Below are 27,320 nucleotides of genomic sequence, written 5' to 3'. Positions count from 1 at the left end.
GAGGCTACATTTGAAGAGCGATTTGCGTCACAGCCGGCGCGACTTGGCCGTCCCGTTTCTTGGGCTCCGTCAAATGCGTCTTTCCAGTCCCAGGCAAAGAAGGATCCAACTGGTGGATCCTTCCCGGCTCAACGTATCCCAGGATTTATAGGGCGTCGGTGACGAACCTTCGAACCGTGGGCAACTGCTTCTCTGTTGCAGAAGGCAGAACACGCATGGTGACGGCAAATAGCAAATCCGCCGTAGACCAGACCGTCTGATTTTGGTTCGACTGTCGCGGTCTACACGGCCGACAGATGCCAACCGCCTACGAATAGACCACGTCCTCCGAAGCGCACGCTCCCTAAATTGGGACGCGGCTATTGTCTCCACAAAGTCCACGTCCTCCACCCAGCCTGAAAGATTCTACTTAAACGTGAAGCTTTCTCATCCTAGCAAAAGTTCCTGCTCTACATCTCATGCTGACTGACGAGAGTTGCACTACAGAGCATGAAAGTAGACTCACATGTTAATTGTAGTGAGTGTTTACCAAGTCCTAGATGTGGATATGGAGATTCCAGGCCAGTCTGATCTTAATCTGGGTTCAGATGGAGGTTTGTTCTGTTCTAACATTCTCAGCCGAGAGAATGAAGTATTGTTCTTACACAGCGAACTCAGAACTTTTGTTCTTGATGTAAAATTCTCCGCGGATGCTCGATCTTGTTTGGTTGAAAGAAGTGTATGAGTTTGTAAAATGTGGACGAGCACGTGGCAGAGGGGGCGACATTGTCGGGCCGTCGAGGATTGATTAAGGCGGGGGCAGTATCGCTCCCATGAACACACAGAGGGCTGCTGTTACACTGAGGTCTACCTGCATGCTGAGGATGGTAAAGGATTAGTGGATGTTTTGACGGCCTCACGGCCTACTGACGCGGTGGGATTTCTCTCGCTGCTGCCAAAGGCGTGTCCGAATATATGCCAAACTCGTCAATGTGTTTGTGACAACGGGGCAAAGAGAAAAGCTGCACACAGTTCTAGGTTGGCGGGGAGGTAATTAGGTAATTCGCTTATGGAAATGCCTCTTAGTGTAACTCCTGAATCGACCCTTTATATTCCTGGATCCACATCTAAGTCAAAGGCTCAGTGCTTGTACTTTCATGTCTACAATCTCTTATCGTTCTCTCGGTCGCGGCCATTGTCGCTCTCCACATGTTCGCCATGAACCCGGCAAAATAAAACAAGGCCATGCATGCTGTATGTGTGGGGTTACCAGCAGGGATTCTGGGAAATGAAGGACTTTACAAACTAAAAGGACAAGTAGGTGAACAATTTTGGGGGAAAAAAGGAAAAATGGATGCTCACCGACATCTTACCCTCGTCTCCTTGGAGCTTGCAACCAAACCTGAGTTATCATGACGCTGCAGCTCTCGCCGTCTGTCTCGCTGTCGACCGCGGCTTCGACTGCACCGCCGGGCTCAGATTTCAAAAAGCCTGCGGTCTGCTGCAGGCAGGGAGACAGCAGTTTGTGTCCCCCCCCCCCCCCCCCCCCCCCATTCTCAGAAGAGACAGCGAGAGCCTCTGTAACACTGCCCTGTAATTACAGGTCATGTTTTTTTCCTAATACGCTAAACAGATGTGCTCAGAATTATGCTTAACTTTCAGAAACCGAGTTGGACCTGATGACCTGTCATTACTATCAGCCGCTGAAGGTGGACGCCGTTTCTGTTGTTCTTAATGATTTGAGGTTCGTATTTTATGATTCTCAGATTCATTCTCAAAATCAATTACTTTTTTCTCTCGGCGATAAAAGAATTGCAACATCAACCGATTTAAAAGACGATGGAAATCATATTTAAACAAAAAAAATCTGATTAAACTTGAGTTGAACAAAAAACACGTTTATAAAATTATATTTTGAAATGAAATTACATAGACCAAAAATGAAAGTTATTTGATTGGAGCTTTCTGGAAGGTATTTTTTGCTTGGATGGTGTTTGATTCTTAAAATTCTGTAAGGCGTGATTTACATTTAAAAAGAGGACGAGACAGGATTCGACTGCAGGGTGTCGGTCTGATCTTTGCGAGCTGGGTCGGTTTCGTTTGCTGCACGTTGAGTATGACAGCATTATACTGACTTGCAATTTGCAAACATGTCGGTGATTGTGCTTTATGCTTTGCCAAAACATCTGATGTATCACATTACAACATCTTCCTTTGATCACTGGTGCCCACTCATTCGTTTCCATAATGCATCGTGATGTCTTCGAAATAGCTCTTGAGTGTCGGTGTCGAATGCCCTCAAGGAAGAAACCTTCGCTCTGTATCATCACGCAGTGCATCACAAAAGAAAAACCAGGAAGCTCATCTGATCAGAGTCACTGCAGTTAATTGTCCATGAAGATGACGAGTCCATGACGGTCATGTTAAGGTTGCACTTGGTGTTTTTAAAGAGGTTTTTTTTCCGTGGCTTTTTAAATAGTCTAAACGTCCAGTAATCTCGGTTTTTGCCTTAAATTGTCTTGAATTAGATTTTGACAGGTCTTAGAGATTGATTGGATTGAAAAGTCCATGCTAATTTCACACTTTTAAATGTGCTTTTTGGAGAAATCGTCGCGTTGATCACACTAACCAACATGGAACCAATGACTAATACAGGAAACTGTGGAGCCCGGTCACAATTTAACGGAGCACACCCATCTAGTGCAGGTTCGATGAGATCTGGCTCGAGGACTACGCATTTGAAAATGAAAAATTTGGCAAAAAAATAATTGGAACTTTTTTCTCCAAATTATTAATTTTTTTTTAAACTCCTGCAACTCAGCGACTTCCGGACAGTGTTCGGATCGACGGCAACAAGCTGAGGTGCTCTGGACTTTACACCCAGGTGCTAAACATCAGTCATTGGCTGAGGTCTGTAACACGAGTAGTTGTGGTCTCGGGGAATCCCATTTTCCTTCCCATGTACACCATATTCATTTGGGTCCTACGTGTAACTTTTGGAAACCCTTTGTGTCATTTGTCTCCCAGCTTGACTTGGTCACAGGTTTCCACAGTAGGACGAGCGGCTGTTTATCTCGTTGTGCGCAGTAGAGGACACTGTGAGGGCGGAGGCATCTTGGCACCGGGCTGCGTGAGTAGCTACAGTCATTACCGCTCGTCTCCGCTCGGCTATGAAAGACGAGATGAGTCCTCCTGGCATCCGCAGCCTCTCTTACTCAGAGTGTGCGCTTGTGTTTCGCAGATCATTCCTGCTCCTCTCTGTCGCGTGTGCGTGCACACTAGCGTTTAAAACCTTACAGTTCTGTACACAGCTTCTCTGGCTTTGTCGTGTTTCAAAACGTTTCTGTACGGTGCTCCGGCTGCTCCTCGGCGATGTCTTGCCCCGGGCCAGGGGCGGCCGAATGGGTCCGTTTGGCCCAACAGACTCTCTTTCTGAGGGGGAAATGGAGTGTGCATAATCCAGGTCAATGGTACCTCCTCCGCCTCCCTCGCCGTCTTTCTCTTCTTCTTCTTCTCCTCCTCCCTCCTCGTCTTTCATCTTTCTTCCTCTGCCGCTTCAGTTGTTGCTGAACCCTTCCGCGAGATAAAGGAGGTTTGACGCTGATATTGATCATGATGGTTTGAACACAACAGGTCCTTCACTGATAAGCTGGCCAGTATTAATTTACCTCTGGTAAAGTCACTTGAAATAAGACGTGCTGGACGGTTCACGAATTGCGGAATTGTGACTCAGTTTCCAAACATAGCTTTATTTCCATTTATTGTCTTTTATTATCTGGCATATACACTGATAATGTGTAATGATCTTATTTACAACGTGCCAGCTATGAGTCCATGTTTCCTTTCATATCCACGTCAGTCCGCTTTTTCAGCCTTGCTCTTTGAGCCTCATGCAGTTGTTTCAATTTCTTTCTTTCTTGTCCTTTTGGCTGAAATACTGAAATTTCTACCACAGTTGAAATCCACCAAGGTTAAAAGGCCTCTCCACTGTTTTAATATTTTTTACTTCTCACACTGAAAACATGCTGCGAAACACCACCCACCTTGATTTGATTAACATTTTTGTTCTATTTTACAAAACAGAAGTCAACATGTATATATTTTCTAAATATGATTTCCCAGAGAACCATTACAACCTGAACACTTTATGCCTTTTCCTTTTCAAACCGCAGCTGTTGATGATGAGCCTTCCATTTGCTGGCCTCCTCTGCTGCGGGGTGGTGTACTTTTCCAATTCCACTGGCCAAATGTAGGCCGTGCAGCGTCATATTGATATTTCCAGAGTGAGAGAGAGAGAGAGAGAATAGAGTCCGAAATGGGAAAAGAGAAAAAACTTTTCCGCTCTTTAAAACAATGAAACGTAAACGCGAGGTCAGTCTGAGAGCGAGGGCCTTGTTTTAGACCCGACAACGCTTTACACAGATGCTCGGTGGTCACACAGTGCACGGAACAAAACAATTTCTCCCCTTACAGTAGCTCAGTGAGACTATAATTCAGGCTCTTGTAGAGTTTGGAGTGAGGGGGAACAAAGCAGGGCATGCTGGGACAACTGTTCTCACAATGCCCCCGTGAAATTGTGTAAAGGTTTCTTCTTGAATGCTGCTCAGAACGAAACAGAAAACTCTTTGATTGAACACCGTCATCATCACCCCTGATCATCTAGTAGTTTCACTATGCGTCGAGGCTGTTGCCTTGAAGTCACACCGCTGACTTCTGATTACAGTGGATCCTTTACAAATGCATCTGTAGTTGTATGACTGACACTGAACTGAACCTTGACGTGGCATGCTTCGCCTCTGTGAGGCACAAGAGAAGTCACACGGATGGATGAGTGAAAGAGATTGAGTGCACCGTGATTAGGAGGCAAAGAGCCTGTGCGTATTGGTTACCATGCCGGAGTAGAAGCTGGTTTCAGAGGTGAACAGAGCCGCCGAGATACCAAACACGGAACGAAGGGCGGCAGTTGAGCCGCAGAGTTGGAGACGGGCAACAGGTTTTCGAAGCAGGTGTTTCAGGATCGGCTGAGCCGTCTCGTCTGCTAACCTGGAGGGGGGGGGGGGGTATTCAGCTCAGGGCTGCGCTTAATATCAGGAACTAAATTAGCAGGTTCCAACAAGGACCAATCGGTGGTAAGCACGAGGTGTTTCTGCACGTGGTGCGGTCGGCACCACGGGTCGCACCATTCCCCGCTGTGTGAGCGTCTGTGATTTTTTCCCCCCCAAATGTCACATGACTGGTTGTGTTGCATAGCCCAGAGCCCTCTCCTTTAAACGCTTTCTGCGCCGCATGGTGTAAAATCAAACAAACAGGACAACTGGCTTTGTCCCTCTCTTTCACCACAACCTCATCGTGTTGTTATTTTCACCCAGAATATTAAAAAGGAAGCCTGAAATTTGTAAAGATCAATACAGAACGGTCCAAGCGTTTCCGGCAGGAAGGTGAAATGTGAAACGTGTCAACAGTCCTGTGACGGTGTGTTTTTACGGTGTTGTTATGTTGGAGCACCCCAGCCCCCCGCCCTGCGCTACACTTCCCGTCTCACCCAGTGGACACAGGAAGTGGAATTCTCCATGGTGACAACAGAGGGGTGGTGCTGTTTACTCCCAGAGTTTCTGGTGCACTTTTCATACAAGACCACCGCCCCTCCCCCCGGTTGTATTATAAATATCACGTTCCTCTCATACGCGTGTGAAATGAGTTCAGTGTAAGGGCGAGGAGGCTTAAATATCCACACGGAACCATGAGAGAATTGTCTTACCGGACACATTTGACGATCACTTGTCACCACTGACGTAAAAGGTGCTGTAGAAATATAAACGTGTGTGTGTGTGTGTGTGTGTGTGTGTGTGTGTGTGTGTGTGTGTGTGTGTGTGTGTGTGTGTGTGTGTGTGTGTGTGTGTGTGTGTGTGTGTGTGTGTGTGTGTGTGTGTGTGTGTGTGTGTGTGTGTGTGTGTGTGTGTGTGTGTGTGTGTGTGCGCGCCCGCGACCACGTTCCCAGTTCGCCTGGCCTCTTTCCCTTTTTCTCTTTTTTTATGAGGGTCCAATAAAATAAATCCACCAGTCATTTACGAGCTTCGGACTTAACCTTGTACTTTGGAATTGTTGTGGTTGTTTTGTTTTTTTTATGTCTGAACATGAAGTCACACCGAAGCTTCGGCTGAAAACCGTTTGTCGGTTTGACAACATTTGCTACAACATTAGTTTTTTGTCTGGAGGCCCGTGACGTATAAACACTGAGTCAGTGAAAACTAGTAAACTGTAGATATCGCTTTTGAAAACATTGTTGTCCTTGGGACTCTGTATTAATTTCCTTCCTCCTCCTTCTCCCTCTCCACTCTCTCCGGCCAACTCCCGGGCAGCAAACAATAATAGGTCCTGCACAGCGGAGCCGGGCTCTTAATTTAGCAAACACACATGGCATTTCCTCCAGTGTCGTCTTTCCACGTCGGCTGTGTGTCACCTGTTGGTGTTCGGCCGGCGGAATGCGGAGGCCGCCGGCGTTCCTCGGCCCCCGAGCAGAATGAGCGGCCACGGTTGTCCTCTGTTGTGTGCACAGACGGGCCTCAGGGGCCATTCAGTCATAATTTAATATTTAATTTCTGTGTGGACAGTCATTACAGTATGGCTCCCGGCGCTGGCCTCAGATGTCTTGGTAACACACTTTAACCCTCTTGCTAACGAGTTGTAGTTTACTAATGGATCCATTTAAAATTCATGACTCAAACGGAGGATGAACATTTCATTTCCTTTTTGTTTTTTTTCTTCTGTTACATCCAAAGGTTTTCTCAGTTTCGTCGTGGTAAGTAGTAGCAGTTTGTTTGTCAAGGATCTGTAACAACAACTCATACGAGGAACTATGTCGAATGTGTTTCATGCGCTCGAATAAGACCATATCGACCGTTTCCTAAATTAGCGCCTCTATCTGTGACAGGATGTGCGCCTCAGAGCACTGTGGGGTTTTATTGGATATACCAACGCATGCTTGAGGAGTTTGTCAAGTTAAGGGTGATGGTGACATTGCAGAGAATAAGCACGATTACTTTACAGAACAAAGGCAAATCCATTGAAATACACAAACTCGACGGACGTCTGCCGCTGACCTCTAGAGGTCTGCAGCCTTGGACGCGACCACACATAGGCCGCAATAAGCCGCTTGACTCTTCAAGTCAATGCAACAAGACAGGTTGTCAGCAGCTTTTGTACAGAAATGGGCGGAAAAAACATCTTGCGACAATCTACAACCCGGTAACTTTGAGGTTAAGCACGATGTTCAGACAACAGTGAGATATGTCCATCATAATTATCCAACTCCATTTTGTCCAACAGTCAAAAAACACAAAACCTATTGGATGTTTACAGTCGACGTTACTCTCCAAAACCCAGTGCCTGTTTTAGGTATATTAAACATGTCAAGTGCATTTTCATAAAACATATTTTTAAGCCGATTTAAATCCAGCATGGCTAACATCTGTATTTTTGCCGTCGTCTTCTTCTTCTTCTTCTTCTTCCCTTCCTTTGTTGGCACATGGCAGCCGTGTTACTGCCTCCTGGTGATCAGTGGAATAGTTTTTAAACCGATGGCAGAACTGCATGTGTCCTTCACATGAGTGTGCACGTGTGTCCTTGAGTTCATGCGCAAGACATTGGAAGCCGATCATAGAAAAAGATAACGTCATGGCGATACTCGATGTCAGAAAAACTCCACAGGGAGCCTGAGGAATAGAAAAAAGCAGGCTGGACATGACCAGACTCTAATCAGACAATAATAACATTCACATCAACAATGTGATTTGACATTATTTAAATAAAGGCAATGAAACGAAATATGCAGTGCAGTGACGCCTCGCCATTATGAATCCATTTAATCCTTTTTTTCTGACTCTTTCCTTTCTCCCGTTCACTCTCACTTTCCAACAGCTCAGATTTCAGGAAGCCAACATCCTCCTCTCCCTCTCTCTCGGTCTGTTTCCGTCTCCGAATCGCTGTCATTGGCTCATTTCAGTCCCTCAGCGTCTGCGTCCTGCTCTCCCGCTCGGCTCGCTGTCTTCTTTTCTCACTCTTGCTGGATCTCCAAAAGATATTTCGGTCACAGCTCATGTTCCACACCCGGGCCTCCACTTCCTTGTCATTAGCAGTCACAGAAACAGTCGGAGAGACTTGAGAGCCGTGTGAGTGCGCAACGTGCTTCAGAGGTAACGAGTATGAAACAAGTATGCAGTGCTGGTTTTAGACTGCAGGCCCCTGAAACCATGTTACTATCAGTGTGCATGATAAAAAGAAGGAAGAAAAAGGAGTTTTCCTTCTGGGCCTTAATTGACAAGTTAATTCAGGAGGGAAAGTGTTTATCTCCACTCCCTTAAGTTCACCCGGACTCATTCCTCCAGCGGTAAATCTAGCAGAACAAGATGTTACGGTTGTAATTCATGTGTTTATTAGAGGCGATATGCCGCTCTGATTGTTTGAGGTTCGAGTTTATACGTCAGAAACGTTTTTTGTTGGACTCAAAAGTTATTCGGGTGAAGAGTGTGCAGTGTTTTATTTGAAAAATGCAAACATTGTGGCCCTTTGCATTCATCTTTAGGCCCCTTTGGCAGGTGACCACTAGACTAGATTTCACTTTTGTTAGGTGATGTCCAGATCAAGTCTTGTTGGTCGACCCCAATCTGAGATTTTCCCTGTTGGGTGTCCGTCAACACTTACTGTTACTCATTCATTTGTGTTTGATCAGACTACAGAGGTGTTGAACACATCCTGCTGTGTTTATCAGTTATCCACGACATGGCATTTTTCACTGGGTCACCCAGTGAAGTGTCCTCGGCTCTTTACGTTCAGGTCTCAAGCGAGTCGAGTCTTAGTGCAGACGAGTCGCGTCAAGTCTGCTGAGCTGCAGAAAACCAAAGTATGGTTTATTTGTCATCTGATACTGATCCCAATATTTGCCCCGATATGAAATCCTTATGATTGGCACTTGTAGCTTGGTTGATCAAGATAAAACAAAAGGGAAACGTTTCCATTGTCGGCAATTCCACTGGTGCCGTCGTTCCCCGGGTTCTGCAGCAGTGAGCGCAGTCTACACATCCCAGCGTCGAGGGAGAATGAGCGCGTATTAACTGCAATTTTCGCTCAACCCCCAAAAACCAAAACTGTTTAAGACGCCGACTAAAACGTTGGCATCCGGCGCTCCTCGTTTTCCATTTACCCAAATGAGCGCCGAACACGGTCATTCAACCAGCGAGTTAAACACAGGGAGAAGTCACAACAGGCGGCTGCGCCGTATCCTCGCGTTACACTCAATTTACCACACGATCAAGGAAGAAGAAAAGAAAAAAAAAGTCAACTCTGTCAACCATTCATTTCACTGGCGGCTCCCTGGAGACTGCAGTCAACTGGCGGAGCTGGACCTTTTCTTTCTCTGGTCTATCAAACGCCAGAGGAAAATGAAAATGCCCATCACACGTTTGCAGTACCATCAACACAACCGCCGTCCGACCAACAGTCGTGACTGAAAGATCTGCAGAATACATTGCCGTGAAACGGAGGCGCATGAGACCTGGACACCGTGAAATGAATGTGCTCGCCTTCAAGTTTTCCTTTTCCGGAGGCTCGGTGACTCGCAGGGCTCGTTGGTGAACCACTGCTGACACAAGTTAATGTGCCGGCCAGCTGGAACATGCCAGTGTTAGTCACAACAGCTCTTCGAGCTTCTTCCCAGTGATTTATGGCCTTTTTTCGTGATTGTACATAATCAATAACAAACTCTGTGAGTCAACAAGTTTGCCGACTGACAGTAAAAGATCACAAAATCGACCAATCGCTGTGATTCCGCTGCGATGGATTGATTTCATTGCAAAATTTGGACTCGGCGCGCTGGTATGACGAGGTCTAGAAGCAGAGAATCCTCACTTCTGACAAATTGGCACCTGCAAGTGTTTGGCCGCGCCTCCTCCTCGATTGAATACTTTGATTGAGTGACAGAAAAGGAATCATCAATAGTCATCCTGTGAAATCGTTGACTCTTTCATGTCACTTCTGTCGATCTTGACTCTGATCGCTCGCTGGATTTCTGTTTGACCAGTGTCCCTAACAAAGGTCGGTGAGAAAAAGGTGTTAAACGATGCCGTGACTACCACAGTCAGATGTTGTACTGAATGATCTACGGTGGCCCGGAGAGCTCAGCGCACCGCGCCTTCAGAAATCGCACGCAAACGGACAAAACCAAGCAAATTAAGAATCTTCATCTTCATCTTCATCAAAATGGCAAAACACAAAAAAAAAAAGGGATAAACACGCCGGGACGTTGTCGTCGTTCAATTCGTGACTTTATTCAAGTTTGTTAGAGACTGCGCTGAGATGTTCTTCCCTTTGTCATCTGCAATACTCGCGGCATATTCCCCTGTTTGTGTTGTGAGCATTCGCAGCACCCGTGCTGTCAATTCGATGAATCCGTTTTCTATAGTATTCTTGCGTTTTTCTCCGCTTGCATGTGTTTTTCTTCAATCGCAGCGGTCGCCGCAGTTATCGGATGTTGCGGCAGGGAACAAACGTGTACCGTCTGGGAGCATTTCGCCGATCCGTCCGGTAGTAGCTGTGGTGTATACGCTGGGACTTCTCGGCGAGGCCGGTCGCTCTCAGCAAGCCCGTCGCTCGGAGTCGGAGCGAGCTGCAGAGTTGCCTGCAGGCCGACTGTGAACTATTCGTGTGGGAAACGGCCGAGGCAGCGTCGTGTTACACATCGGTACGTTCGCCTCCTCCGAGGGACGGTGACCTGTAATCACGTGTGCACGTGTGTGTGTTTGTGCAACATGTCGGTGCTCGCATGGCGCGTCAAAAGCGGCCGCATCAATCAGCTGACCCCTCCGCTCCCCTCGTGCTGCAGCTGCTGCTGCTGCTGCAGCACGAGGCGATGGATAAATCCGCCATGAAAATGATGTTGACATGTGAGTAGAGCTGCGACAGTTAATCGATTAGTAATCGATTGCTGAATTAATCGCCAGCTAATTTAATGATCGGTTAATCGGTCAAAATTCTCTGATTTCAGCTTCTTGACTGTGAATGTGTTCTGGTTTCTTTGCTCATCGATTAATCGGGAAAATAATCGTCAGATTAATCGATTGTGAAAACAATCGTTAGTTGCGGCCCTACATGTGGGAGCGACCCACATCTTTGCCAGATTTGCGGGGAGCTTTTTTTCATTTGGCGTACGAGACGATGTGCGTTCCAGCTCCATGTCGTCGGCCCCTCCTGCTCTGTTATGATCACTTATATCATGGCTCACTATAGCAGAACCACACAAGTTTGTTGTGCATATTTTTATTTGGCTTTTTCTGTTGATCAAGTGTAAAAAAAAAGTTGAGTTCTTTTCTGGAAATGCTGCAGGCGTTGTTTTATATTTTTTGGACTCATAAATGCACGCTCTTCAGAAAAAGGTCGGAGTTCTGTTTTAAGTCGCTCGTACCCGTCACCCGTTTCCCTCCAGTAGTTTTTTTTTTAACGACTGCTTCTACTGTATGTTTTTATGTCTGAAGTGCAATTTCCTCTGCCTGTAGCTGTGAGGGGGGGGTTGGGCCTGTTTTTCGAAGGTAGCGTAGCCCTATTAAAAGTGGGGAAATGGGTTTCTGTGTGGTATGCACACACACACACACACACACACACACACACACACACACACACACACTGCATAACACAGTCACTGTGTTCTACACTCTGCGCCTTATCTGTGTCTTATCTGTGCTGTACTGCAGCACCACTCATTAGGGCCTTTCGTTCACATGTGACATCAATAAAAGTGAGCACATATTATCGTACGCACACCCCTTGTTAGGAAGATATTGTCACACGCGCCGACTAAAGAAAGTACTCGCATAACAACAGACTTAGTCAGCACCAGAAACAACTGCAGATATCAAACCTGTTGCACATGATGTTAAAACATACATCGTACAAAATTGATTTTATACTTTTAAACAGTAGGACTTTAATTCATGTCTCTCCCTTGAAGGTTTTTAGAATAATGTTATTATTACTTGATTGTCTGATGGTGAAAATCTAAAAGAAAGAAATTATTATTTGGCACAAGCTGCACTTTCAATAAAGATTACGTCCAGTTTTTCAGATACCATGCTGACAGGCAAACCAGCAGATTCAAAGTCATTACCTCGTGGGCGAATGGCACAAAATGTGTGAAGGTGCACAATGAGCATGGTCAAACAGTAACCCACATAGTAAACACAGGATGACACACCTCGTCTTTTTATAACTCGGCCAAGATGTGAAGCTGCAGGGCCTGAGCGCGTCACGCCTCCTGTCTAATTATAAACCCACCGGACACCGCAGCCCTGCCGACCAGCAGATACAGGCTGCATTGTTGTTTTTTCTTCTTCTTAATAAAAGGATTAATTAATGATCTGTACAAAACATATCACAGGTTTATAACAGAAGATGAAAGCCCTGCTGCTAAAATTTCAAATTTCCCAGATGGGGCCAAGAGAAGATTATTCTAGTTTAAAAAAACACACAAAAAAAGGGACAATTCTCGAGTGATTCTATTCATCCGCCCCGGCAGCACAATTTTATATAGTTGACAGGTACTAAAATGTACAACAGTGAGAGAAACTAGCAGCGTGGTCCCATGACACGATGTCCCTAATAAACACAGCAGCTAAATTTGGCACCGGCCGGAGCCGGCGGGTTCACAAATGAACCCACAAAAATGTGCCGACTACACGCGAGAGTTCACGGTCCGGTGCCAACGCACACGCCTTAGTTTCACGGGGAGACAAATTCCCCGGCGGCAGAAGGTACGATAAGGAGCCAGCAGGACATTATGAGCCCGGAATACATGAGCTAAGCCCTGATGACAGTGTGACACACACACACACACACACACACACACACACACACACACACACACACACACACACACACACACACACACACACACACACACACACACATACACACACACACACACACACACACACACACACACACACACACACACACACAGATGACTTCACATCGTAGAAAGCTTACCAAACTTGATCCTTCACTTCTTTGCAACAATAGCAGCCATTGAGGAGGGTGACTCACACGGTTGGACCTCTCCTCGGCTTCCTGTCGGAGGGAACCTCGAAAACAAGCATCTCCCTGACAATGCTCAGATTACAGAGAGAATGCAAATAGGTTTGAAAAGGTTCGTCTTCTATTCGCTCAGTATTCAGCGCAGATAAGTTCCGACGCTACTCCTGACTCGGATAGTATCTGTCCAAGTGCATCTGAGTTCAAGTGCAAAAGAATTTACGTGTGTAAAGTCTAACTTTGCCCCTTTGTTGGTTGGGTCGGCTCTGATCTGCTGGGTCTCCTCGAACAGATCCCGGGTCAGATTACCCCGACTTTCGCAAAATTCTCAATCGCTGACCATTCAGGTGATGTAACCAGATCTGTTTCTGGTTCACTCGTTTGCGGGGAACGGAGGAGGAGGAGGAGGAGGAGGAGGAGGAGAAGAGGCCACCGCAGGTTTTTCTCCAGCTGTGCTCCATCTGCTTTGTCACTTCCTCCAGGGCACAAACCTCCACCCACCCCTTTTTTTGTGAAGTGACCATGCAGACACACAGGCTGCAGACGCGCAGGTGAAAATGTCATCATGCCTCAAACATTTGCTCTTCGTCTCCTCGCTCGGCCTCGTGCTCTCGGCCCCTTTTCGCAGCAAAGGGGCCGTTTGCTCCTTTGATGTCAACACCTCTCACAATAACATAAATGATAGCCGCTATTTTTGTGTCAATGCTTTACTGTAGAGCTGTGTGCGGCTCTCCTTGGCCAGGCAGCTCTCTCTTTGTCTCACTGCGACGGTGTCCCGTTTTTAGTTTCCTCGGCAGACACCGGTAGACGCCGCCTTGGCTTTGCACGTTCATGCCACCACCATTCATTTCTCAACAGGTAGGCAGATGGCCTGATGGCGTACTGCATGCAGGTTCATAGGGGCATTATTACAACACGTATGAATAACGCACATGCATTGTTTGCATCACCCTACTGATGCTTTTTTATTGCGCCACTGGACGAACACTGTCAATTTCTTAAAGCCGTCACTGCATTTTTTCCCCCCAGTGATTATTTTCATTATTGATCATTAAAGTATCTGACAGTTGTCCCAGTTCATCTACCTTTACCTACATCGTCCCGTCCCCCAGTCTGAGCAGGATTTCCCTCATGTCCCCTTGACGCCTTGTTCTGGCCCGCGGTCAATGCAGTTGTATGTAAATCTAACCAAAATAGCAACAGAGATATAAATTCCTCCTGGGTGATGTGCTGTGACTGGTATGTATTGTGGTGGCTTTCCCGGAGGAGGAGATGTCCATTTTTGTTGTGTCCTCTTGTGATGGTAAACAGAGAGACCGCCAGCATGGTCCTGTTCTGTCCAGCACTGCCTCCACCATAAATCCCCCCCATCCCCTATCCTTTAAGCAGCGAGCTCACCATCTGTTCCAGGCGCTAACTCAGTGCTCTCAACACACTCTCTCACACGCACACACACACGCACACACACACACACACACACACACACACACACACACACACACACACACACACACACACACACACACACACACACACACATATTTTTGGGTTATAGACTCTTGGTCAGACAAAACTATTCATATGAAGAGACTATCTGGTGCTGTTTTCATAATATTCCTTCAATTTAGTGACACATTGATCATTTGAGGAAATGATCATCAATGAGGAGAATGAGAATGTGATGTTTTCCAGTTAACTAACTCCAGAATCTCTGATCTAATGCTTCCTCACATACGTTGCTTACTTTGAATCCTAACATACTCATTTCTGCACAGTATGTTGTAGTATGACACACCCCCTTCTGAGAAAGCCACAGCTGACATGGCAAGGAGTTGAAGCCCATTCCCGAGTTGACTTTTTAAGTCAGTATCTGAAGCTGAAGGAAAGTGGGTTCAACGTGAAGGCAAATTACAGCGCGTCACATACTTATTCCTGGAATGCACTGAACATTTATGACTGACGATACACAGGACCGCAATGCTATCTGTGCTATGCAAAAGGACAAGTACGTCGGCTACCGGCAATGTACTTGATTCAAAAAATACGTTTATTTCTTGCATTTTAATCGGTAAAACTCGCAAAAAGTAATTTTCCATCAAAGGGATATGGGGCTTTGAGCAGCTATGGCTTTCGTTGGTGACATCACATGGATACATATTTTAGTTTCAATGGTTTTTTTGGCGACGCAATGCACAGAGCACATACAGTAAAGAACAAATTACAGCCTCCTTTGTGCTGAATATATTGATTATCATTGTTTTAAGAGGTAATGATGGCCAATAGGAGAACCTTGTCCTGTTGTCTAACCCTACTTTGTGGTATGCTTGCATGTATTGCATGAAAATGTGTCTGAAGTTGACCATTGGGAAATACCGTTTGGTTCATTGCTTCATTCTCATATGCTTGAGTTTGTCTCGTCTTTACGTGACGGAACAGTCCAGATGCTCAAGGAGAAAAGTGAAGAAATCTCACAGCCTCGGTCAACGAACCCGTCTCTCCATCTTCCTCTTTCTACTTCTGTATCCGTGGCCTCCTCTCACCCCATGAAGTCACAATGCTGTGTATTAAAAGTGAGAACTTGTGAATGACTTGATTGTGTACTTGTGGCAAAGAGGATAGCAGCTGTTGGTCATGGTGTTGCAAGTGTGTGTGTGTGTGTGTGTGTGTGTGTGTGTGTGTGTGTGTGTGTGTGTGTGTGTGTGTGTGTGTGTGTGTGTGTGTGTGTGTGTGTGTGTGTGTGTGTGTGTGTGTGTGTGTGTGTGTGTGTGTGTGTGTGTGTGTGTGTGTGTGTGTGTGTGTGTGTGGTAATCCTGCAGATCCTGACGACTTATCCGCTGTCCTTTATGAGTATGCATGTCGGGTTCCAGCGGAAAAAATTTGGCCCTTTTAGTGGATTACATAATAGCATATGGGGTCTTTTTGTCTTAATCGGACAAATGTTGTAATCTGCCGGATTGCGGAGGCACAGGCTGCGTTTGTCTTAAGCTCAGTTGGATGGACGATAGACGTATCATTCATTCATTCATTGCAATTCCAGATATTTTAAAGCTGAAAAGATCAGTTGAACAGAAAATGAATCGCCAACTGTACAGACAACTGGATACTCACTTAATAAATCTTTCCAGACAAAAATACTAAACAATCCCAAGTTCCATTAATTGATTTTGAAGCTTTGTTGTATTTCTTTATGTTTGTGATAGTAAATCAGTGATTTTTTTTTTTACGTTTGATTTGACTGTACCAGCTACTTGGACACATCAACTTAGACTTCAAGAATTTAGGAAACGAATTCTTCACATTTTTTTAATCATATTTTATAGATTAAATTGTTGATTGAGAAGATAATGGGCAGATTAATTGAAAATAAAAATGTTATGGATTTTTAAAAAATGTGTTCATTTTATGTTTGTTCTACACATTCTGGAGCAAGTCATGTTTTACATTCTGGAGCATTGTCAGCCTGCAGAGTGTCGATCCTTACTTTTGTCATCTTTCTCTCTCTTCCAGTGGTAATGTCCCCCCTCGGTGGCCCCCGTCCAACCCAGTGAAGGACGTGCGAGTGCCGGGCTGCTGCTAATGGGAACTCCTGCTCCGCCATGAGTGCTCGTGATGGCGTTGGTGGCGTGGGCACCCTGGGCCGGCGGCAGCGCTTCGAGAACTCCGATTTCACCGTGCGCATCTACCCAGGCCCCCTGGCCGAGGGCACCATCTACTGCCCGATCAGTGCCCGCAAGACCACCACCGCCGCTGAGGCCATCGAACACGTCATCGGACGCCTCCACCTCGACCGCACCAAGTGTTACGTTCTGGCTGAGGTGAAGGAGTTTGGCGGAGAAGAATGGATCCTGAACCCCAGCGACTGTCCTGTGCAGAGGATGATGCTCTGGCCCCGCGTGGCACTGGAGCACCGCTCACTGTCCGGCGGCGACGATTACCGCTTCCTTCTACGGCAGAAGAACCTAGACGGTTCGATTCACTATGGCGGCAGCCTCCAAATGTGGCTGCAGATCACAGAGGAGCGCCGGCGCATGGTGGAGCGCGGACTGCTGCCGCAGCCTGAATCTCAGGGTGACCACGCAGATCTGTGCCGCCTGCCGGAGCTCAACGAGCGCTCGCTGCTGGACAACCTGCGCTCGCGCTTCCAGCAGGAAAAGATCTACACCTACGTCGGAAGCATCCTCATCGTCATCAACCCCTTCAAGTTCCTGCCCATCTACAACCCCAAGTACGTGAAGATGTATGATAATCATACGCTGGGAGATCTGGAGCCACACATATACGCGGTGGCGGACGTGGCCTACCACACCATGCTGCAGAGACGCAGGAATCAGTGCATCGTTATATCTGGGGAGAGCGGCTCTGGGAAGACGCAAAGCACAAACTTTCTTATCCATCACCTGACTGCTCTCAGCCAGAAGGGGTTCGCCAGTGGAGTGGAGCAGATCATCTTGGGGGCAGGACCAGTATTAGAGGTAAGACAAAAAAAACATTCTGCGATTCAATAGCGCGGAATGATGAAAGTGTGCACTTGAGCCTAGAGACTTGGCTTCAAGTCAGACGTGAGACTTGAGAAAAAGAAAGACGCGCACAAACATCGCACTTTGCGAGAGCCGTGGCTTGATTTACACTTGACTGTGGAGCGACGACGGCCGGAGCACAACGGCAGCACGGCTTTAAGTTTTTGATGTGCGTGCAAAATGAGATCATGCTTGACTCGAGGCGCGTTCGACATGAGTTAAAAGATTAGATTACATCTGTAGACATTCAGGTTACACCAATATGTGTGGGCTGATGTGTTCATCGTGGAATTCCCCCCCCCCATGTTCATAGTTTCAACAGTTTTTTCCTGCATGAACGGATGTACTCCTGCTTCTGTGTGGCTCTTGTGATTGGTTACCCAACGCCCTGAGTTTTGTCTGCCCCCATTCAGAGGTTTATTGCACTTTGGGTCCAGCTGTGTGGGGATTATGCCGTGCACAGAGGAGCTCTCTATTAGCAAGTAGGAGCCAGTGGCCTATCACCGGTTGCATTTGCAGATTCTTGTTTTTGTGATTATGACCTCTTCTTTTTTTTTTTTTTTTTTTTTTTTTTTCACTCAGCACAGTGGAAAGATTGTCTCAAGGCAGACACTGTGGAGGCCCAGCTGAAGGTTGTGAGGGAAGCTGGTTGTTTTCATATCACTCAAGACATTCCTCTCATATTCTTTCCTCGTTCAGGGACCTGTCACTTGAATCTACACCAGTCAAGAGTCTCTTGACAAGTTTACAACCACACATTGTTTTGTTTTTTTCACATTTGTCTTCAACATCAACTGAGTTCTTAGAGGTTACATAACACTCCTCCAACTGTACACACAATCCTGCCAGTCAGGCAGGCAAATACTTGTGTCATAATGTCAAGAGTGTCGATGTACCTCAGATTGGGGTTGCACCGCTCACCGTCACGTTCTTAGACAGCTGTTTACACGTGATTCACTTAGAAAGAATTGGGCGGCGCTCACTGAAATGCAAACTTGTTGTCCGGTATTTGTTCTTCTGCATATGTTCGGCCATGATTGGACGAATACAAATGAGCACGAAAGGTTTCTTGGCATCAATGTCAAGTTGAAACGGGCAGCTTTCAGAAGCCTAGTTCAAAGGTAACCAGCAAGGCGGGCACAAACCTCTTCCAACAAGTAGCGTTTTTTATTGCCCGGGGTCGAGCAAACACGGCGCTCAGGAATGCCATTCATCGACGTGTCTCTAGGGTTAATGTGTAAGCATATTGGTTTAATCCTCAACACAGCAGCACGAGCTGAGTAGTTCCGAGTGCAGAGGAGCAGCCTTTAATTGTTTGCACAGTGAGATTGCGTATCTGCCTGCTGGTGAGTGATGCCAAGACGAAAGCCGCGGCGCTACTGCAGAGCGAGATAGAGGCGAGGAGGAGGCCGGCATTACCTCATCGAATCACTTGATCTTCATTTCTTTTAAAGCTCTTCATTCAGGAAGAGCAGAGGAGCAGGAAAGGGAGAATACAATCTGTCATTCTTGACAAAGATTCCCCTGGAATCTATGGTCATTGAATTTAAACTTGACCTCTGACATGAGCCATTGATTTTTAAGGGCTGTGCCTAAGTTGGCTCTTATTTTACACACCGACGTCTTTTTTGTCCCAGGTCTTGGGGAGGATTACTGCAGATGGTAAACGTCTGATAGATGTCCGCAAGTAATGTCACTTGATCCATTGTTGGATGGGTCTGAAGAAGACAAGTCTTAAAAGGAAAAAATCCTCAAGGTTTACAGCATAACGCACCCAAACCTCTGTTGAGTCAAGTTGAATTGTGGGTAATGCTGCCACAACGTTTTGACATGGACGATGAATCAACAACCCGACTGATCATATACAGTAGTTTGTGTGTCCCCTCCCTCCCATAGGAGTGAGGACCTCGGTTGTCATGGTTACGATTATTCAACATGCAGTCGCGCATATGGAACAGTCGTGTTTTGGCCATGTTCGCTCGATGTCCTCAAAGGAATGCAGGGAATAAAAAAAACGAAACCATATCTCGGGGTTATGCTTCATCAATTTGTGAATTAAAAGGCAAAAATCAACCAAAAGCTAAGAGAGAAACTACAGGACTTTTCAGCACTTGGCCGCGTTTTAGAGCGTAGTTTTGTTGAATTGTGGAATTACAATTTTTCAGCTTTTAGGAACGCTTTTGACAAGACATTATGAGGTAGAGCTGATGAGTCTATGACGCGTATATTAAACTTTACTAAAACTTTACCAGACTTCAAGAAATCATCCATTACAAGGTTTGAGGAGAAATCCCGCTTATTCTTCTCACCCGTGTAACCTGCAGGTTTTACTGCCGGGTCACTGAGTCACCCGTCTTGTGGCGTAGTGTCTCGCTTAATTCCAGTGACCTGCGGCATATATACATCATATTCCCTTTCCTCGACACTTCCCAGGTCTTAGTGACTCAGCCCGAGGCCTTGAGCGTTATGGGGAGAGGCGGTTTTTCTTCACCCCTCCAAACTCTTGATAGAGGATATCCCTTACAAGAGTTTCAGTTTTTCTGGAAACCAGCCAACAGCTGCAGTCGGGTGTCAAGATCAAGCCCCGTCGCTCAAGTGCTCCAATTAACAAACCTCAGCTTGAATGAGATGGAAACATAAACCATGTCACAGCGCTGTCAGTGACAAAGCGCTATTAAAGAGTTTGACGGGGGGATCGAGGGATGCTTCATTTACCTTCCCCCTTCAACACCTGTGGACTTGAATCGACCCCTGCTGAATGAAGACGAATACAAACGTACGTGAAATACCAAGAATGCTTCCATTGTTGGCGTAGCTCTTATCTGCTGTCCGTCATTCCTGACGTTGTTTGCCTTCTTGTGCCAGATACGACATGAAATTGATGTCGAGCCCGAAATTCCTATGACCACATAGTTCCCCTGGGGAATTTCACTGTTTGCGTTGAACGTGGTCCGCTGGAGGTTTTGACTCATTCTCTCGCGAGCAACGCATGACACTCTCCTTTAGTTTCCTCCTGTACAGTAGACGTTAGGACTGCGTTTCAGAGCGGCCTGCTGCATAAACACGCATAATGATGAGGAAGACTGACATCGGCCGCGGAGCAGCGTTACAATTAAAGCCCATTTGCGCCTGCGTTCGTCCCACGGAGCTCATCGGTAATGAGTAGGTTAGTGCAGACATCAGTGTCCCTTGTTTCTGGGAAATGACTGCTGAGATCACTAACACACTTCCTCTCTTTAGCTTCCTGTGACATATCTTTAAAAACAATTTTTTTAATCATAGATTCATGTACCGATTACTTTCTTAAATGGACTGTATTTATAAATGGACTGTATTTATACGGCGCTTTTCTAGTCATAAAGAGCTTTACAGGAAAGTCACATTCACCCATTCACACACGGTCACGCAGCGCTGCTATTTACCGCGTATGTTTCTGTCACATTCATACACCGTCGGAAGAGCCGTCAGAGGCAAGTTAGGGTTAAGTGTCTTGCCCAAGGACACAACGGCATGTGGACTGGCGGAAGCTGGGATCGAACCGCCAACCTTCACCACAGCTGCCCTACTTAATAGATGCTTTGTATTAAAAAAAAGAAAAGAAACCAGGTCGATCCAACCTTCAAATAGATTTTTTTTGTCTGATTGAAAAGTCCAAAACACAGAGATATTAAGTTCATGAGAAAACATAACATAAGCAAATATTTGTAACCAAGACAGACCGTGTTTAATTCAATAATGGGAATTATGCGGGATTATAAAAAATCTATGTCACTAGTTCTATTCTAGTCCTGAACCATTGTTGTAAATACTCCTCGCTGGTATCAAAAAAGCCCAAATTGCTACAGGACACACTGATCCACACATCAAATTTCGAGTAGAGGTGATTTATGGAATAAAAACGAGTCAGGATTTAAAGTCGGGTCATTTTTATGAAACCAATTCAAAGCAATAATGCTATTTTAGGAAGGATCCAGTCTTGGTGCTCCTAGGGGATAGACCCAGAACACGCTGAAGGGATTATGAAGTCTCATCTGGCCTGGGAACGATTCGGGTTCCCCCAGGAGGAGCTGGAAAGCGTTGCTGCGGTGAGGGACGCGTGGACGACTCAGCCTGACCCGCTGCCACCGCGACCCGACCCCGGATGAGCGCCAAGAAAGCGACCGGATGGTTGGATCGGACTCAGTCTTGGTTCAACCCTCACACCGATGAAAACAAAGACTCCGCTCAGGAAGCACAGTCATCTGTTTTTACATGCGAGGGCGAAGTGACGGCTTAATATGAGCTCAGCTGTGTTGTGCTCTCCCCTGGGTCAAGAGAGGAGAGTGTGAGGTCCGTCTGACGGTGCATCGTCGGGGGTTTTCTCTTCCAAAGAGCAGGGAGGCGTCAGGGGGCATTAGCCAAGTTAATGGGGGGGGGGGGGGGGGGGGGGGTGTGTGTGTGTGTGTGTGTGTGTGTGTGTGTGTGTGTCAGGGGGGATGTTTCAGGGGCACTTCAAGGCCCCTGAACTGAAGGTAATGTTGCTGCTGCTACCCACTTTAATTTTCACTCACACACCCGATGAACAATGTACGGAGACATCGAAGGACGGAGACTTGGCTGCTCTCGGTCATTACACTTAACTTGTGATTTACGATGAACACAGACTGTACAGTTGCTTTTAGGAAGCTTCATCACCTCCTTTATCATTTGGACAGCTCGCCGGTCCATCACAGGGGCAACACGCAGAGACAAAAAAACCCTCCATGCTCACATTCACAGCTACGGGCAATTTAAGGTCTCAATTTAAAGTCTCTAAAAAGAAAGAAAACCAATGCAGGCACAGAGTGATCATACAAACTGTACACAGAAGGCCCGCGAGGTTCCAACCCAGATCCATTAAGCTTCTGTTTTTTTCCCCCCATTTATTTGTGTAGTTCTCTAATGCCAGGTTCAGACTACACCCCTTTGTTGTTGGATTGCTGCGCAGTGCACACTACATGAATAGAATAGAAGAGAGCACAACTTTATTCATCCCGCGCCGGGGAAATTCACATCTCACGAAGAAGTCGTCTCGTGATCGGGAGTCTTGTGGTCATTGTGAGTTCGTGTGACTGACGCAGGGCAACAGGGGGTCACGCACTACACCTACACGTCTTTCACCAGGAGGCCGGTGGAAAATCAGCCAAAAATCATAAAGCAGTCGTATTTGTGTTCTCCTGTACTTTTTTTTAATGTGCAGTGTATCCGTTTTTTTTTCTCCCACGAATACATATATTTTTTTGGTGCACAAGGGACCGGCAGATCCCGTCGGCCCGGTGAGCGCTGGGGCTCCCGTGGTGCTCCTCCGTGTTCCCGGGCCGACAGAAACACCCCCGGCTTGAGTCGACCCAGTGTCAGCCGTTTCCCCCCCTCAGCATCTCCTTCCCCCTGCCACCTCGACGCACTCACGCAACACGCGCTCGCTCGCTCGCTCGCACATTTAATACCGTCTCCCCAGAGCCCCCGCTAATACTGAGTGGGATTAGTGTGCGTTACGTGATCTCCCCCAGCCGGGCGGGGTCAGGCGAGATTTACTGTGCCCTGAAAGTGTTGTTTTCTCTCAGGCAGGGGTGGACGAGATGAGAGGGAATGATGGAGCGCCGTTCGTGAGCGGTGGCCCTCGGCCGAGTGTACAGTTACAGTGGCAGTTTGTTTTGTTGAGGTGAAACTAGGGCGAAGAGTATAAAACTGACCAGTGTGAAGGCTCGGGGCTCGGCCTACGGGCTCGGCCTACGGGCTCGGGCTCGGCCTACGGGCTTCCATCCCCTCCCCCCGGTTGAGTAACGTGCGAGGTGTAAGGACGTGAGTCATATGGAGTACGTTGCACAACTTGCACAAGCAGTTTACCACGGCGCGTTGTTGTCGCCCTGCAGTTGACGGGCAGCTGCATTAGTTATTGAGCAATTACCCTCCTCGCCCCGGCTTGAGGATTATGTAATGTCGAGCCATACGCTTAGAGTCGTCTGCCCAGGGTTTGTCCCCGATGGTCGAGGGAACACGAGTGCTGTTTTTTTTTTAAGTGTAACCCCTTCATTTGTTTTATTAACTGTCTATGTGTGATCTTCAACCTTGTTGCTTGGATTAGCGTTGCCACTGGGGAGCTGGAGCACTGACCTCGCGTCCAGGCTCTGTCACTCACGCTGCCCTGCTGTTATTACAGCATAACATGTCTGATCCTCATTTGTCGAGCTTTGATGTTTAATCCAGGCTAAAGGGGAATTATTTTTGGAGAAGGCTGCGAAAAGCAGAAATAATGAGGAGAAAAATACGTTCTCATACGGACGTGGAGAGTGGACCACACGTCTCATACATGAGAGTCTCTGTTTAGGAGCTGGATTTCCGGAGATTATTTGGTTTCGGTTTTGTCTTTTTAAACATTTTTTTTGTTATTGTTTCTTTGTTAGCAGGATTACTCAAAAATGTTATGGATGAATTTTTATGGCAGTTTCTACACCTCAGGCATGGTTACAGGTGACTCCATTTTGAAACCTTTTGAAGTATTTGAGATGCAAAACTTTTGTCATTTTGAGTCATATTTTAAAACCTAACATTTTGAGTGATATCTTCACAAATACACAACCTCTCAAAAGTCCTGTAGGCCAGATGGAGATGGGAGTTTTGGGGGGGTTACACTCTCCGAGGCTTCTTGCTACAAATGTGATTTGGATTTGTGTCGCTCAATGAACTTCTTGTTGAGACATCTCAGTTTATTAACTTTCTCCCTTTATTGAAAAAAAAACAACCGAGGTCCTGATCTCTAATTAAAAAATAAATAAATGTTGTAGTTTGTGACGGTGTCTAAGATATTTGCATTGATGAGTTATGATCCTTAACTCATCCTGATGACCTTGACCTTCCTCCGCTCCATTGGCCTCATGATTCTCATTAGTCAGACTCCTAAAAGCTGAACCTCAGGAAGTGAATGAGTCACTCGGGGCTTTCTTCACCTTCCATGGTGGAATTAGTCAGTGGAAACTGACGGGACTTTGGCTTTTGTAAGTTAAATGATTTGATGTAGTTGGGAACTCGGAGGAGACGTTACAAAATCAAAATGGAATTGACTCGTTCAAAACATAGCAACAGTGATAGAAGTGTTTGTTATTACAAAAGTGGTGACGGCTCTCACAAATGTATACACGGACAAACACAACCATATGACACATCACTGCCATGTAAAATTACTCATGAATGACTCTTATTCATAACTTATTTCAGAATCCATATCGATGCTCACAACTTTGATGGGTGTCTGACAAAGTCAAGCAGCAGCCTACAGTATATTCTTCATAGCAGGTGTTACTCTCCTTGAAAAAAAAAAAAGTCAGACTTGAGCTAGTTTCATTTCGTCACTTCTAAAACGCGGCGACCCACAAGTCGCAATTGAAGACTTTGTAACACCGGCGTTACGACTAACGGCATCTGGCGGCGCTGAGCGATGAAGAACGCCACCCGCTCCGGCTGCTGCCTTTCACCGTTTGTTTATCCGGCCACTCTGGTGCCGAGCTCCTCTTTTTGTTCTCTGAAACTGTATACAGTACGCGAGGACCCGGGGAAGAGCGGGAACACGCTGTTCCTGCGTTGTCAAAAAGAAAAAGAAAATATCAAGCAGAGGGCGGCGGAGTGTTGATAAACCCCAGCCTCTTACTCTGGCTGTAACAGCCCGAGGTCAGAGGTCACCGACAGATTTGCCGGAGCCACACCAGTCTCAACGGGGTCCGAGTGAAACCGCGCGTTTCGACTTCGTGACATCGTAGGTTGTGTTGTGCAGGTCGAAAAGGGCAATCGGGGCCTTTTTGCGTCATCCTCCAGTCGGTTCTTTTTTTACCCTCCGCAAGGCGAAGAGGTGACAGAAGTTTTTCCGATGTTTACGCCACATTCATTGCTCACTGAACAGAACATCAGCTTAAAGCCCGAAGCGATTAATCCGCAAAAAGTCCAGTCACGGAGAAACTTTAATCGTGGTCGACAACAGACGTCCCCTCGCAGACTGTTGATTCATGACGGAGGGTATTTTCAGTCATTAAATGTGAAAAAATGAAACGGCTTCTCACATGATACGCCACACTGAACGTCTTTGTGTTTCGCAAACACAACAGGAAGCCGTGCTGGAAATAGTTCTTGCTGTTTAATGTTCCACACACTCGACAAGTAATTGATTATTTGAAAAAAACAAACGAATAATCCGCGAGTTAATCAGTAATGGGAAACGATTATTAGTTGCGGCCTCACGTGTGCGAGGATATATTAAATATATGTAATGAGAATCTGCTCCGCCTCGTGCCTCATTCACAATTTCTGAAGTCAACTAGTCCGTGGTCGGCAGCAGATGTCCCCTCACAGGCTCTTTATTCATGCCGGGGCGTTGCTGGAGTTTGCAGGTGCCTCGTCGGCATCGTGCCCCGACGCACAAACACACTCGGTCCGACTGGACCCGCTGCCCCCCACCGCCCCCGACAACACCTGCACCGCAGTGTCACTCGGACACGAGACGGACAGAAGAGGCTTTATTCGGGTCTGACGTGTGATGGTGCCGACTCTTGACAGCATAACACACACATCTGTGTTATCAACCCTTTCCCATTGAAAGGCCCCCTCCGAAAAACGCAGAGAAAAAAGAAAACTGCTCTGCGACTTGAAAGGAAACATACTTCCATTGGTGACGCACACATGAATGGAGTTTGTTCAACTGTCTCATTAACCTGAAGTTGAACAGATTCATTTGTTTGGTGTCAGGGAACACGAGGGAGATGTCACTCTGCTGTCATTGGACGACCCTGTTGGTTATTTGTGTTCTGCAGTACATTAAAAAGCCTTTAATATAATTCGAGTTGACTGTTTTGTGTTTTGATAATCAGCCGTGTAAATGAAAACAATAAGTTCCAAAAGAAACTTTGGAGAGCTTGTGTTCAGAGTCTCACAGGGATCATTTCTAACATGTGTTTACCTCATGATTTGAAACTGTGGCCATGGTTAACGTGGGCATTCAGCACTTTAACATTATGTATAAAACATGAGGAAATGAATAATGCTCAGCAAATTCCTCGAAGTGGCAAAGAAATTGTGAATTTTTAGTGTCCTCTTTCGTGTCCTCATTAAGATGCACACACACACACACACACACACACACACACACACACACACACACACACACTCACACACACTGTCTGCCCTCCATTCTGTTGCCGTGACTTCGTCCATCCGCAGCGGTCTCATCCCCCCTCACCAAAAGAATCCTCGTCCGATTTTCTGCGGAGGAGCGGACGTGTTTGTCCCTGACCTGTTCTGTGGTGGACGCTCAGTCATGTTCACCTCTCCCTCCCCGCCGCTCTCTTCCCTGCAGGAATGGCAACAACAACAACAACAACAACAAAAAGAGGAGATCGAGAACAGAAAGTCTTGGTTTGATGCTTTGAAAGTGTCTTTCGCTTTTTTTGCGGGGTCTCAAAATAATGCATTTTGAAATCTTCTGTAAATGAATCTGTTTCGCCTCCGAAACAAAGACGAGTTAACGGTTAAAATGTGCAACCACCCCCTCCCTCCCTCCCTCCCTCCCTTCTGAACGCTCAGTCCATTCCTCCGCCATTTTTTTTTCCCATCCTCATGTGTGTCAGTGGTGGTGGGGGGGGGGGTGGTTGTGTTTGTGGTCATCTTGTGCTTTCCGTGTGTCCAGATGTGGTGTAATAAAACCCAAACGTGAAAAGTGCTCACATCTGGAAGGGAGCCGGGAAC

General features: G+C 46.5%; 1 protein-coding gene across 11 annotated transcripts in view; it reads left to right on the top strand.

Annotated features, from left to right (window-relative positions):
• Positions 1 to 27,320, top strand: part of myo9aa (myosin IXAa) — a 98,867-nt gene that overhangs the window by 6,742 nt on the left and 64,805 nt on the right. For all 11 annotated transcript variants that reach the window (XM_047331446.1, XM_047331445.1, XM_047331442.1 and 8 more), the window contains exon 2: positions 16,564 to 17,528. In XM_047331446.1, the coding sequence (XP_047187402.1) occupies positions 16,653 to 17,528 (876 nt within the window). In that variant the 5' untranslated portion in view covers positions 16,564 to 16,652. The remainder of the gene's footprint in view (positions 1 to 16,563; positions 17,529 to 27,320) is intronic.

The sequence above is a fragment of the Scophthalmus maximus genome, chromosome 4 (assembly GCF_022379125.1).
Source record: "Scophthalmus maximus strain ysfricsl-2021 chromosome 4, ASM2237912v1, whole genome shotgun sequence".
Classification (NCBI taxonomy): Eukaryota; Metazoa; Chordata; class Actinopteri; order Pleuronectiformes; family Scophthalmidae; genus Scophthalmus; species Scophthalmus maximus.
This window is presented reverse-complemented; position numbering and strand designations above follow the sequence as displayed.